This window comes from Ictidomys tridecemlineatus, chromosome 11 (genome assembly GCF_052094955.1).
Source record: "Ictidomys tridecemlineatus isolate mIctTri1 chromosome 11, mIctTri1.hap1, whole genome shotgun sequence".
Lineage (NCBI taxonomy): Eukaryota > Metazoa > Chordata > Mammalia > Rodentia > Sciuridae > Ictidomys > Ictidomys tridecemlineatus.
The window spans coordinates 25,612,657-25,627,731 of NC_135487.1; the positions used below are offsets into that span (position 1 = coordinate 25,612,657).

Below are 15,075 nucleotides of genomic sequence, written 5' to 3' on the forward strand. Positions count from 1 at the left end.
TTCCTCTTATTTCAGCCCATATACAAGGCAGAATATACCCCAGAAAATGCTGATGTTTTTGTTGTATGACTTATAACCATCAGTGAGATGTTGGTTCCCACAGGAAAGGTGAAGTCATAAACCTAAAAATGATCATGGGAGTGACCCCTTACTGACTCTGGGGCTCAATGTCTGGCCCAGGATGCTTTGCATGATTGCCAGGAGTTAGGAATAAATGGGAAAAATATGGTTTCAAAGGCATAATATATTTTGCTGAAGACACGTGTATGCATATGCCTTCAGAAGAGGGTGTGCTCTCTGGGGGAGACCTGCAGAGTCCTTTATATCATGAACAGGAACCAGAGGTAACAGCCTCCTTTAGTGGAAAACTAGCAGCATCATTTTGGATCCTGGAGCCTTCTTTGCCAGGGGTCTTCATCAGGCAGCCCTCCCCGGAGGGGTGGGAAGGAGGCACCCGGTCAGCAGGGCTATAACTCATCCATCATGGCGAGCAGATCATCCCCCTTGCTGGAGCTCTGCCTTGGCTGCTCTTTGATCTCAAACTCCCCCATGATCCGAGCCAGCTCTTCCTTTTGTTGCTGGTCCTATTAGAGAAAGGAGGTGAGAGGGACGAAGAGGGTGTGTGGGCAGGGCTGCCTCTTTGGGCAGTGGGTATTGGATTCTTAGTCTCACCATTGGTATGCACTTTAATTGCCCACTTGTTAGAATAGGGACTTTAGTTACAGTCTGATTAGAGAGAAAAAAGGAGTCTTTGAAGTTCAAGGTTATTAAAGATGAGGAGGAGAATAAGCATCTTCCCTGTGAAATCCCCTGTACTCACCTGTATAGCTTGTATGTTGATAATGTCGTAGGTTAACTCTTCTGGCCTGGATTGTGCTGCATGTCTAGATGGGATGGTAAAGAAAAGAATCCAAGGTCAGAGCTGTCTTCCTGCTAGCATTGCGAGCTGACTCTTGATAATTTGGCAAACTATTTTTTCTCTGCCTTCTACCATTTGTCTTCATCTTTCCACCCTTATCTCCAACCAACTTCCTCACCCCCCAGAAAGTCCTTCTATGTCTTTGAGCTGCTGCCCGCTCTAAACTCTGCCAAGAATGTTTTCCCTCTCCCTCTGCTTGGCAAACTCCAACCCCTTTAATCCACTGGTGCCAAAACAGTCACTGGGTCCTCAATTAGAGCATTCATGACATGGCACTGAAATGACTTAAGCACTTCTTCATTTTCCCCATTAGGCTGGGAGTGTTCTGAGGAAAGGCTCTAGGTTTTGCCCTTCAGCTTGGTGTCCCCAACACTTACCAGAGTGCCTGTCACACAGAAGTCAATGAAAGAAGTTATTTCAGTGACTAGGGAAGTAGAAGGCAGCCTCCGTCTCACATGAGATTCGAAATGTAAAAGTGCTTTGTCAACTGAAACGCTGTACAAATCTTGGCAAATCCCTACTGCGTTGGTTTGGGTGAGGCTGTCAAATCTCAAAGACATTAAACTTCTCTCTAGTTTCTTAACAAACTTTTCTTAGTATGATCATTTTGACTTCTGATGCTTACCATGCTCTGGTAAGTAAAACATTAGCACTTTTTTTTTTCGCTGAATATTCCAGAAGGTTCAGACCATTTAATCCTAGCAGGGGGTGTCTTTAGCTCGGTTTTGAATTTGTTGGTATTTCATTTGTGATCTCTATATCTGTATTTATATGTCATTGGTTTGTAATTGTCATGTTTAGGTTCTTATCACACCTAGGATTTTTATATATCTTTAAAGAACAGGTTTAAAACATACTCCTCCTCTTCATCAGTGGTAAAGAGATTCAACCGGAATCCTGGCTCTGGGCCACTGGGTTTCTTAATCTCCATCCCTCCCATCAGCCTGGCCAGGAAATTCAGCTCTTCTTTAGCAAGAGGGTTTGGAGTGATGTTTTCCTGCAGAAACAATTGAAAGATTTGTAACCACACGAAGGTGATCACATTTCCTGCTAAGGCCCCAAAGACCTGTGGAGGTATTATAAAATAATTTAAAAAACCACTTTATTCCTGGATCCAACTAAAAACATAAAAGCAGACTTAACCAAAAGAAAATTAATCCATGTCAGCAATAGAGGGAATCTAACAATGCAGCAAGCCAGAGATTTTCATTCTTTCAAGATGAGCGGAAGTTCCCACAGATCTACACTTCTCCTCAGACTACCTTCCTCCTTGGAGGAGAGAAGAACACTGCTTCCTCTTAATGTCAACCTACTTCCCTCAGCATGACAAGTAGCTCAAGTCTCCAGCTTCAAGGGCACCATTCCTGAGGAGCTCCCATACTGCCCTCTGGTGGTGAGAGTCAGGAAGACACCCTCGAGGCCATTCCTCACCTTACTGTCCTTTAGCTCTCCTACCTGATTCTTGGCAATCTCTAATCCAGTTATCTAAAACACAGATCTTGTCTCATGTAGCACTTGATTGAAAAAGAGATAGAAAGAAAAAAGGGGTCTTTGAAGTTCAAAGCCCTGTTTTGATTCCTGTTTAAAGAACAAAACCAACTTATTTAATACCCTCCCTAATCAGGCCCACTGCCCCTGTCTGGTGCAGTCTGCTTCCTGCTCAGGACTGCTGTGATCTAGCCATGTGGAGACCGCTGGCTCCCTGCTTCCCCACACAGGATGCTTTTTCCTTTCTCTGTGCTGCTGCTCCTCCTGTCACCTCCAGCTGCATGACCATTTCTCCTCTTTTGCAGTTCAGCATTTTACCCATTTTGGAGCCCCACTTCAATATCATCTCCTCTGAGAAGTCTTCTTTTTTAATTTTTAATTTTTCTTTTTAGTTGTAGGTGAACATAATACCTTTATTTTATTTTCATGGGGTGCTGAGGATGGAACCCAGTGCCTCATGCATGGTAGGCGAGCGCTGTACCACTGAGCCACAACCCTAGCCCCTGAGAAGCCATCTTGATCCTTGTCCCCTGTCCCCCACCATGCTGGACAGAACCTATGTTCTTCTGTCACAGAATACCCGCAAGCTCATCTTCCACCTCATTACAGTTATTTGTTCCCATTGCTGTCTTTCCCAGGGAACTAAACTATGAGCTCCCTCAGGATGGGACCACATTGATATCAGGTCTTTTTATTTGGTAGGGGTGCAGTACCAGGGATTGAACTCAGGGGCACTCAACCACTGAGCCACATCCCCAGCCCTATTTTGTATTTTATTTAGAGACAGAGTCTCACTGAGTTGCTTAGTGCCTCACTTTTGCTGAGGCTGGCTTTGAACTCTTGATTTTCCTGTCTCAGCCTCCTGTGCTGCTGTGCCTGGCTGATGTTAGCTTATTATATCCCTGGGTCCTCAGCCCACAGAGGCAGTTCAATAAATGTTCACTTAATAATTGACTATTCCATGATTTGTCCTCTAGCTAACTGGTACCCAGTTCGACAAAATTAGTAAAGATGGAATTCAGAGAAACAAAACCCCCATTTGAACTTAGCTACCACATCATCATATAGAGAAGCACTGAAAAGGGATGTTTTAATGATTACCATACATACTAGTGCTGGACTCCGCAACCACGGACCCCGTGACACTGGTACAATGCTATTTCACATGTCCTGGTGGGTGGTTCCTGCTTAATTATGGTGGTTGAACCAAGCCTAAAATTATCTAATTAGTCAGATCACTGGAAGGCTCCGTGAACAGCTACAATTAAAAACCTGTGTGCTTGTAAGGCTGAATGGAAAAGACTGCAAACAATGAGGGAAATATTGGCTTGTTTTAAAATCTAGAGTTCCCACCTTTTTCCTCATGCTGACTTATGTACCTAGAAAGAAGCAGTGAGGGTAAGGGAGGGAGGCAGAAGCTCACCTGTGTCTGTGAGGTTAAGTTTTTTGATGCTGCAGACATATGGGTCTCCACAGTCCGGTTTACACTGTACCTGGTGTCAACAGAAAATGGTGATGTTATCTAGTCCCTTTTCACTGACTTCCTTCTAACTTGGAAATACAGTTCATAGCTTTTATTTTTATTGATTTATTTATTTGGTACTGGGGATTGAACTCGGAGTGCCCTACCACTGAGCTACATATCTATTTTTACTTTTTATTTTGAGACAGGGTTTTGCTCAGTTGCTTAGGTCCTCACTAAATTGTTGAGGCTGGCTTTGAACTTGAGATCCTCCTGACTCAGACTCCCTAGGCATAAGTTTTATTTTAAAACTTTAAATGTCATTCATAAAGGTGCTGTAAGTACAGAATATAACCTTGTGCTAGCCACTCAGATTTCACTTTGTTCCAGAGAAAAATGCTGGGTAACAGGGTGGAAATGCTTTCTTTAGTATCACTGAAGACATGTAGCACTGGGTGCAGTGTAATCCCAGTGGCTCAGGAGGCTGATGCAGGAGGATCTCAAGTTCAAAGCCAGTCTCAGCAATTTAGGGAGGCCCTAAGCAACTTAGTGAGACTCGGTCTCTAAATAAAATAAAATAAAGGGCTGGGGATGTGGCTCAGTGACTAAGTTCAATCCTTGGTGAAAAAAAAAAAAAAAGACATGGGGCTGGGGTTGTGGCTCAGTGGTAGAGTGCATGCCTGGCATGCATGAAGCACTGGGCTGGATCCCCAGCACCACATAAGAAAAAATAAAATAAATAAAATAAAGGTATTGTGTCCATCTACAACTAAAAAAATATTTTTTTATAAAAGGGACATATAACATTACTTGAAGACTGTGTGTTTCTGGATTTTCACAGGAAGGGAGCCTTTGGCTTGGCTCTTCTATGACTATTTAAATGCATATGCCTTTTTGGCCTGTTGATTACCTTATACTTGTGAATGGCCTTAGGAAAAGCCAGGGCCCTGCATGCACTTATCTAGGGAAATTACCCCAGTTGTCAGCAGGGATTTTCATAGCAGAAGTCAGGTAGGTTTTTTAAGTGACCTCCTTTGGACTGGAGTTCATTTAGGAAGGGAGAACTTGCTTACATGTTAGTTCCCAGTTTCAAGACTCGGTCTCCATAAAGTTCAAAAGAACCTTCTTTGGGTGCAGAGACGTAGTTTCCACCATGCTTGAATTCTGTCTTCTTCACTTCTTCCCCTTTGTTGTTGAACATTCTGAAATACAGAGTATGACATGATGGAATATTCTCCAAGCTGGGTAGTCCTGGAGGCTTCCTTATTCTTTGAACAATAGAACAAAAAATATTTATACATTTCTTCAAGAAAAAGATACATAATATAGTAGCAATCATACTGATTGAACATATATTATGTTCTAAGTGCTATGTAAACACTTTAGGGAATGATTATCTTATTTATCCTCATAGCACCCATTTAAGATGAGGAAATGAATCCTGGGGAATTGGGTGCCTTGCCACAAGCTCTTCTGCTAAGGAGGAAAGCTGGGATTAGATCCCAACCTTTTATTTGATACTGGGCTTTGAGCCCAGGGGTGCTCTACCACTGAATCCCAGCCCCAGTCCTTTTTATTTTTTATTTCGAGAGAGTCTTGCTAAGTAGCTGAGGCTGGCCTCCAACTTACAATCATCCTGCCTCAGCCTCCTGGGTCGTTGGAATTACAGGCATGTACCACGGTACCTGGCCTGACCTCCTTAATAGCTAAGCTTTGCTGCAGGAAGGGCAGGACAAGCAGAACCTGAGGGCTTGGCAGTGTCACATCCGGTGTGCAGCCCACATTCTGGTTCTTGGCACCTCTAGAGCTGTTGGATAATTACTGTTGAGAATTCACCTGATGAGTCCAGGAACTTCAGTTCCCCAGGGAACAGGTCCGGACACTGGCAACACAAAGCGACCATTAGAATTTTGAACTCTGTCCTTTAGAAATATGGACACCTGGAAAAAATATGTTTAGTGTCATTTTTATGAATGTTTTCATAAACATAAACATTTGAGGAAGAAAAGTGTGTAATGGTTTGGGGATGTTACCTTGTGAGATTATAGCACTAAGATCTCATATAAATAACATGCACAATTATAGTGGTTTTTGAACCATATAGTAAACCTTCCAGGTAAGTCATGTTACCCCATTGTTTTTATGGACATAGTACCTTTATTTTCCTTATTTATTTTTACATGGTGCTGAGGATCAAACTCAGTGCCTCATATGTGTGAGGCAAGTGCTCTGCCACTGAGCTACAATCCCAGCCCATGTTACCCCATTTTGACGATGAGGAAGCTGAGGTTCAGAGTGAAGTGACCTGCCCAAAGAGAGCACAAGAGGCAGGGCTGGGATTCAAAACCAAGGCTGACTCCAAATTCCACACCCTGCTAACTTGGTTCCCTGCTCCCTTTCCGTGAAGCTGTGAGCCTTGTGTTGCAAGAACCTCATATCACCATTTTATAGAGGAGGAATTGGCACTCCAAGGTTGAGATAGCCCGTTCATAAAGGGCAGAGCTGCAGAGTCCGCCTCTCCCGTTTCTGACTGGACCCTGAGCTCCTACCCACATGTTGGCCTGCCGAGCAGTGGAGGCCAGAGCAGGGTGCATCCAGGTCTTTCACATGGCCGAAAACACATTATGCATTCCCACTCCCTGTTTGTTATTCTGTGCTGAGGTTCTGCCCATTCACACTTTAAACCCCAATAAAGATTGCAGCAGTTAATCAGTTTTTCTGGGTCTTGGCTTTCTCATCTGTAAAACGAGATAAACTTGAAGATCCCTTCCAACTCTACAGTTCCACAAGTTTCTATTAGTAATATCAAGAATAAGCCTCTTCTGCGTGCAAGGCATTGAAATGCATGGTGCTGAGATATGTAGACTGGCAGTTTGACACACTGATACTAGACTGTCTGGGCTCAAATATCCATGGGCCTTCTTGGCTCTGAGGTCCCCCCCACTTTTAAAAAATATTTTTAGATGTAGATGGACACAATACCTTTATTTTATTTATTCTATTTTTATGTGGTGCTGAGGATCAAACCCAGTGCCTCACATGTGCCAGGCAAGCACTCTACCACTGAGCAATAACCCCAGCCCCTCCCTTCCTTTTTTGCAAGCTGGGGTTGAACTCAGGGCCTCCTACATGATAAAAGCATGTGCTCTACACCCTCATCCCTGCTCTTGTTTTCTTTTGTAAGTGACATGATCTTTCTGTATATGTGGTTTTTTTTTGGTAAACTGGGAGTAATGACAGAGCCTAATCAATGGGTTAGTGTGACAGTTAATTAAGCCAGATAATGTATAAAAAGCAGGGCCTGGGGGCTGGGGGCTTAACCTGAGAATCCTTTTGGCTGCACAGGACCACTGGTCTGTCTGTCTGCCCGCCAGCCCCTCTGCAGGTGTTAGCTGGAGGTGGGGCTCGAAGTCCCTTTCTTTCCCTAGTGCTCTCATCCTCCCCCATACTCCAGGGCACCTCTGTGCTGATGGCCTCTGCTCCTCAAGCTTCCTCTCGCCTCTTTTTTTGGACACCAGACTCACCTATCTCTTGCCCAGTAGATATGTCCTCCTGAAGATTCCACAAAATGCACCCCAGATTCACGCTGCTCAGGAAAAGACTCACCTTTGTCTTCCCCAAGCTGGTCCTCTGGAATTCAGCAAATGACACCACCCAATCACCTAGTCAGCAAGCTGAGTCCCCTCCCATCACCCTGCCTGATGCGAGCAGGAGCCATGCCCTGTCAATCGAACAACCATCCCTTCCATGGGACCCCTCCTCTCTATGCCATGACTGCTCCCCACTGCAGACCTCTGCCATCCCCTGCTGCCACAGCAGGAGTCTCCTACTGGGTGTCCTCGCTTCCTGTCTTGTCTTCCTGTTTTAATCCAGCCTCCATTCTGCTGTGTAAGAGACCCTCTACCCTTGTTGGCCTTCTTAAGCCTGACCAGCTCTCTGTTTTCTGCTAGATGGTGCAGCTGGCCTGTCCCTCTGAGCAGCCATGTTCCCGAATCCTGCGTTCCCCACACTCAATTGCTTGCACCTCTCCCCTCCTATGCCGGGCAGTCACATGCCTCAGTGCCTGACTGAGCTATGCCTCCTCCCTAGGTGTCCTTTGTTTTAAACACACTCCCTCCTTTTTATTTTATTAGAGTTTTACAGTTATACGCGCAGTGTGAGTTCATCCCTACAAACTCATTCATGCGTGGAAATCAATTTCAATTCATGATTCTTCCTTTTCCCTCCCATCCTCCCTCCTCCCATCCTTCTTCCTCTATTAGACTTCCTTTCACTCATTCATTAATTTATATTTGATAGGTTCTTTATGTTGTCTATTCTTCCCTGCCCCCTTCCTTTATTTAACTCTAGCTTCCACACATGAGAGAAAACATTTGACTTTTTTCTTTTTTAAAAAATATTTATATTTTAGTTGTTGTTGGACACAATGCCTTTATTCCATTCATTCATTTTTATGTGGTGCTGAGGATCAAACACAGGGCCCTGCAAGTGCTAGGTGAGTGCCTACTGCTGAGCCACCCCAGCCCAACATCCGACCTTTGAGTGTATGCATTTGGCTTATTTCACTTAGCATGATATTCTCCGTTTCCATCCATTTACTGGCAAATGTCATAATTACATTCCTTTTTTTATGGCTGAGTAGAACTCCCGTGTGTGTGTGTGTGTGTGTGTGTGTGTGTACCGTAATTTATTCATTTGTCTATTAATGGGCATCTGGGTTGATTCCATAATTTTGCTATTGTGAATTATACTGCTATAAACATTGATATGGCTGTGTCACTCTAGCATGCCAATTTTAGATGTTCTAGGAAAATGGTGAGAACTGAGAGAGCTGGGTCATAGGGTGGTTCCATCCCTAGTTTTTTGAGGAACTTCCATACTGCTTTCCAGAGAGGTTGTACTAGTCTGCAGTCCTACCAACACTGCACAAGTGTACCTTTCTCCCCGCAATCTCAGCAGCATTTATTGTTGGTCATATTCTTGATCATTGCCCATTCTGACTGGAGTGAGGTGGAATCTTAGTGCAGTTTTAATTTGCATCTCCCTGATTGCTAGTGATGTTGAACATTTTTTCATATATTCGTTGGCCATTTATGTTTCTTTTTTTTTGAGAAGTTTCCATTTAGTTCTTTTGCCCATTTATTGATTGGGTTATTTGTTGTTTGGGTGTTAAGTTTTTTGAATTCTCTGTATATTCTGGATTTTAATCCCCTACTGGAGGAATAGCTGGCCAAGATTTTATCCCATTCTGTAGGCTCTCGCTTCACACTTATAATCATTTCCTTTGCTGTGCAAAAGCTTTTTAATATGTTTTTTTTTTAAAGAGAGAGTGAGAGAGGAGAGAGAGAGAGAATTTTTAATATTTATTTTTTAGTTCTTGGCGGACACAACATCTTTGTTGGTATGTGGTGCTGAGGATCGAACCCGGGTCGCACGCATACCAGGCAAGCGCGCTACCGCTTGAGCCACATCCCCAGCCCGCAAAAGCTTTTTAGTTTGATGACATACCACTTATTGATTCTTGGTTTTACTTCTTGTGCTTTGGAGGTCTTGTTAAGGAAGTCAGTGCCAGCGCCTATATGATAAGAGTATTGATCCTATGTTTTCTTCTAGTACTTGTAAAGTTTCTGCTCTAATTCCTAAGTCTTTGATCCATTTCAATTTGAGTTTTGGGCAGAGGTCTAGTTTCGTTTTTCTACATAGAGCTATCCAGTTTTCTTAGCATTATTTGTTAAAAAGGCTGTCTTTTCTTCAAAATATATTTTTGGCACCTTTGTCAAATATCAGACAGCTGTAGGTATGTGGATTTGTCTCTGTTCCTTCCCACTGGTCTTCATGTGTATTTTGATGCCAATACCATGCTGTTTTTGTTACTATAGCCTGTAGTGTAATTTCAGAGTAGGTATTGGGCTGCCTTCTGTTTTCTGTTGGGAAAACATATAACGGCAGCAGCACCCCAGAGAAAAACCCCAACATGGTGCCTAACGACCCTCTTTCTCCTCTTTTTTTTCTTTCACTGGCGAAAGGTTCCCACTGGTGCCAATTCAAATCCTGCTGGTGGGAAGCCTTAGCCCCAATAAGAATTAACTTCTTGGGCTCCGGAACTGACATATGGAAGAGCTTGCCAATAAACGGGCGACCTGTTATCTACCTCAGCCCTGCTACCTCTCCTTAGACCTATATAAACACACAGCCTTTGGTAATAAAGTGGAACCTCTTCGGTGATCTGTGTGGTGTGGTGTCTCCCATTCATAGTGCGGTGTCCTTATACCTTCTGCTTCACTTTTCTTGCTTAAGCAAGTATAGCTTTGGCTATTCTGGGTCTTTTATTCTTCCAAATGAATTTAAGAATTGTTTTTTTTTTTTCTAATTCTCTGAAGAAGGTCATTGGTATTTTGATGGGGATTGCATTAGATCTACACACTGCTTTTGGTAATACGGCCATTTTGACAATATTGAGTCTGCCTATCTAAGAACATGGGCAGTCTTTCCATTGTCTAAAGTCTTCTTCAATCTCTTTCTCCAGTGTTCTATGGTTTTCATTGAAGAACTCTTTTACCTCCACAGTTAGATTAATTCCCAAGTATTTTATTTTATTTTTGAGGTTACTGTGACTGGGACAGTTTTCCTGATTTCTTCCTTGGCTGAATCACTGTTGCAGTATGAGAAAATTACTCATTTATGGCTGTCCTTGACTGTAACTCTATCATTTAAAGAAGGGCTTTTCCAAAGCAGTAGTTACTAGTTAAGTGTGGCTATTTAAATTTAAACTAAGGGTTGGGGATGTGGCTCAGTGGTAGAGTACTCGCCTAGCATGGGGTGGTCCTGGTTCAATTTCTAGTACTACAAAACAAACAAACAAACAAACAAATTAATTAATTCAGTTTCTTAGTCCCTATTCCAAGTGCTCAAGAGCCACATCTGGCAAGTTGTTATCATATTGGATGGCACAAATATGAAGCCTTTCCATCATCTAGAGAGTTCTAGTGGACAGTGCTGGTCTAATACAACAACATCCCTGTTGCCTTTTATAATTTTACCCAATATTATCATCTTCCTAAAAGCTCTCACACAAGAACATATCATATTTGTCTTTCCAGTCTCTTCCTCCTAGCATAGAACCTCTTCAAGGCAGGGACTTGATATTTCTAATTTGTGAATCTCAAACAATTAAAACGGTGCCTGGCACATGGTAGGCCATCAATATATATTTACTAGATTGTTTTCCAGGGATGAAATATTCCTAAGGAGTGTGGATAATGGAGCGCAGACGTAGGTACAGTCTCTTCTTATTCTGTGGAGAGCCTAAGATGGAATGATGTTTTCCAACAGTGAAAACAATGGACAGGACAGAAAGGAAGTCCATGATGGAAGGATGTGGGGAATAGGAATGAAGGCAGGGGAGTGGGCCAGAGGTCAGCCGGAGCGTAGCCCTCAGGGGATCAAGAATTGAGATGGTTGTAAATAACTATTGAGGATTCCAAGTGGAATTGGTGTAGTGCATTTCTATTCAGGCTCTGGTACACGGGTCAGGGCTTGGGCATGATATCATGCTACTTGGTGATATCACAGAAAGCTTAGATATTGAATAGGTAGTTTTGTGTTTGCTGTGGTTAATAAGCAGGGAGCTATTAGAGCAGAGCTATTTTCCTGATTTAGTTGTTTTGCTTACAAATCTAAAAACCATTTTGAAAACAGAAAATCTGTATAGGCAATCACAAATAGCAGCTGAGCAGAAATACCATTAAAGACCAAACATGAAAAACAAGCCCAGATGTTACAGATCAGTGGCAGAATATTACCAAGACATGCGATTCCTATTTTTCTTGGCAAACATTCTGATGTTTCATCGCCCATCCATTTAACAATTAAAGCTTAATATATTTTGTGGTTTAATGCATTTTAATGATTTTGCTATAAAATTGTTATTGGGTAAGTCTTTTCACTATTAGGAATTTTATCTTGTCAGAATTGAGAAATCAATACAGCTGTTTGTATTATTGTGATCCATAAAATATGCCAAAATATGCATGGTCTTGAGAACAGTACTTTGTGAAATTTTCAATATTTTAAAATTGATTTTAAATTTGATGTGAAACTTAATCTTCTTTAGCTTTAATATTTTTTTGTCTTAATCGATGACTAGTAGAGTCTTAATTTATATTGATGTTATGACTCCATCCATAGCAAATACATCAAAATTATTCATGAGGGTTAAAAATAAAATTGGCAGCAGAGTTGAAATCTATTTGTCTTTCCTGGTCCATAGAAGGGAAATATAATAAGGCAGTAAACATACTCTATTTCTTCTTCTTTTTTTTTTTGAATTTCATTTTGTGAATATATTATGCATGCACAGGTGTGAAATTCAAAAGGTTCAGAAGGGTATATATGATGAAAAGAAAGTAAGTCTCTTTGCTACTCCTGTCCTCCTTTCAGTTCCTTACTCCCAAGAGGCAACCACTGTGACTGGTTTCTTGTATAACCTTCCAGAAACATGTTACACCATTTGTGCATCATCAGCAAATACACACATATTACATATGTTGCTTCAGTTAATCCTCCTAACAAACTAAATTGGCTAGTGTAATTTCCATTTTTTTCAGATGAATTAACTAAGCTTCAAGTGAAGTAATTTGCCTGAGATCATGGAGCTAGTGCCAGTGGTGTATCTAACTCCATCTAGGCATGGTGGTACTTGCCTATAATCCTAGCTATTCAGGAGGTGGAGGATCACAGTTTGAGTCCAAACCTGGGCAACTTATTGAGACCCAGTCTCAAAATAAAAAATAAATAGAGCTGGGATGTAATTCAGAGGTAGAATGTCTCTGGGTTCAATCACCAGCACCAAGAAAAGAAAAAAAAAAAAAAAAACATGTCTAATTCCAAAGCCTGGGCTTATCCTGCCAATCATACCATCTTTCTCATCTCATTTGCTACATTATGGAAAAGAACAAAATCAGGTTCAGGAAAGATGGGCCACAAATTTACAAACTCAGAATTTGTGATCCCTTTGCTTTTGAAAGTTAAGATATAGAACTATCTGCAGGAGGAGGGACAATGAGCTGGGAGGCAGTAGCCAGCAGGAAGTATGAGAATCTGAGCTAGGCTGGGGCAGCAGGGATGGAAAGGAGGATGTGGCTGTGGAAGGGCAGACTCTATGAGCCTTAGAAGCAACTGGATGAAGATTAGGGAAGGGGAATCAAAGGTGGCACTCTGCTTCTGAGCCAAGGGAGTGGGGCAATGGTGCCCTCAAAAAAAAAAAAGCTGAAAGTTGGGACAGCATTTGAACTGCAGACGTGAATTTAGGAAAGACCTTGAGTTGTTCACCTGGTGCGGGGGCATCCTTACGGAGAGTTACTACAAGCAGGTAGAGCTGTGAGCCTGGGGGCAGTGTTGGACTGCTAGGAGCCACTGCAAAAGTATTACATTCATATGGAAATTGGACTCCTACTGTTCACCTAGGCCCATTTGGGAACTCAAGTTACAGGACTCCCGGAGACACACGTGTGTGCGGACCGGCTTGTTAGGGGGACGCACACGGCCTCTCACAAAATAAAACTTTGTTTCAGTTTGACTGGCTTGTGTTTTTGTGCTCAGCCGGGTTGCAGGATCGCAAGCCGGCGTGCACTGACCGGCGACCCGCGGAAGCGCCCAGCAGGAAGGCGGCAGGTGAAAACAGCAGCGGGCAGGAGCGGAGCTAAGGCTCACGCGGCCCCGCCGTGCAGCCTGCAGCATTGGACAAGGGTAGAATAGAGGTTAGAGGGGCTGGCGATGTGGCTCAAGCGGTAGCGCGCTCGCCTGGCATGCGTGCGGCCCGGGTTCGATCCTCAGCACCACATACCAACAAAGATGTTGTGTCCGCCGAGAACTAAAAAATAAATATTAAAAATTCTCTCTCTCTCTCTCTCCCCCCCCCCTCTCTCACTCTCTCTTTAAAAAAAAAAAAAAAAAAAAAGAATAGAGGTTAGACTTGAAGTCACAGATTAAGGAGGTGGTAGACAAAGTGGGGGTGGGAGATGCCTAAAAAGCAGAGGGTGGACAGAGGCAGAAGGAGGCAGGAGTGGAGATAGGTAGGGAGAAAGGAAGGAGAAGCCTTGAGATGGGCAAGGGAAGGGAAGGCCAGGATGAGGAGGAGCATGGAAGTGCAGGGAGGGTGTGGTGTCCTGGGATGGGAGGGAACCTTTTGACAGTGTGTGGTGCTGAAGAAGTTGAGGATGATAAGGGTGGACAGAACTATGGAACTGAGGTCAGGCTGGAACTGAGGCTTTGAGAGCAACTTCCTCTAGAGAAGCAAGAGACAAAACCATCTTCCTTCCTTCCTTCCTTCCTCCCTCCCTCCCTCCCTCCTTCCTTTTTTCCCTCCCTCCTTCTTTCTTTCTTTCTTTCTTTCTCTCTCTCTCTCTCTCTCTCTCTCTCTCTCTCTCTCTCTCTCTCTCTTCAGTATTGGAGACTGAACAAAGGGACACTCTGCCACTGAACTACATCCTGAGCCCTTTTCTAATTTTTATTTTGAGGCAGGGTTTCACTAAGTTGCCTAGGCTGGCCTCCAATTTGTGATCCCTTTGCTTTAGCCTCCTGTCACTGGGATTACAAGTATGCACCACCATGCCTGGCAACAAAATGAATTTCAAAGAAACTCATAACTGGGAAAGAATGGTAGCATCACTGTCTTCCTTGGTCCTTTTTTGGCAGTACTGGGGATTGAACCTAGGGATGCTCTACTACTACTCTATCATTTTATTTTATTTTTATTTAAAGTTTTATTTAATTTATATTCATGTTTATTTTTTTTAAATATTTTTAATTGTAGGTGGACACAATACCTTTATTTTATTTATTTATTTTTATGTGTTGCTGAGGATCGAACCAGCACCGTGCTAGGTAAACACTCTACTGTTGAGCCACAACCCCAGCCCTTCATATATGTATGTTTGTATATTTTTATGTTTACTTTATAACAAGGTCTTTCGAAGTTGCTGAGGCTGGCCTTGAACTTGTAAAAATCCTGCCTCATCCTTTCGAGTTGCTGGGATTATAGCCTGCATGTGCCACTATGTTTGCCTTATACTGCATATACTGCATATAATCTGTTTGCATATACTATGTCTGCCTTTCCTTGGTCCATTTAAAAACTGTCTTATCAGATTGTGTATTATCAGATTATCAGAATGTGTATTATCATGGATTCAAAACATGATGGACA

At 42.7% G+C, this 15,075-nt stretch overlaps 1 protein-coding gene across 2 annotated transcripts in view; it reads right to left on the minus strand.

Moving 5' to 3' along the window:
• Positions 1-226: 226 nt before the first annotated feature.
• Oscp1 (organic solute carrier partner 1) overlaps positions 227-15,075 on the minus strand; it is a 31,667-nt gene continuing 16,818 nt past the window's right edge. For both annotated transcript variants that reach the window (XM_021735596.3, XM_005317824.4), the window contains 6 exons: positions 5,706-5,809; positions 4,943-5,071; positions 3,831-3,900; positions 1,777-1,916; positions 821-884; positions 227-584 (listed from right to left, as the gene is read on the minus strand). In XM_021735596.3, coding sequence (XP_021591271.1) covers positions 468-584; positions 821-884; positions 1,777-1,916; positions 3,831-3,900; positions 4,943-5,071; positions 5,706-5,809 — 624 coding nt within the window. In that variant the 3' untranslated portion in view covers positions 227-467. The remainder of the gene's footprint in view (positions 585-820; positions 885-1,776; positions 1,917-3,830; positions 3,901-4,942; positions 5,072-5,705; positions 5,810-15,075) is intronic.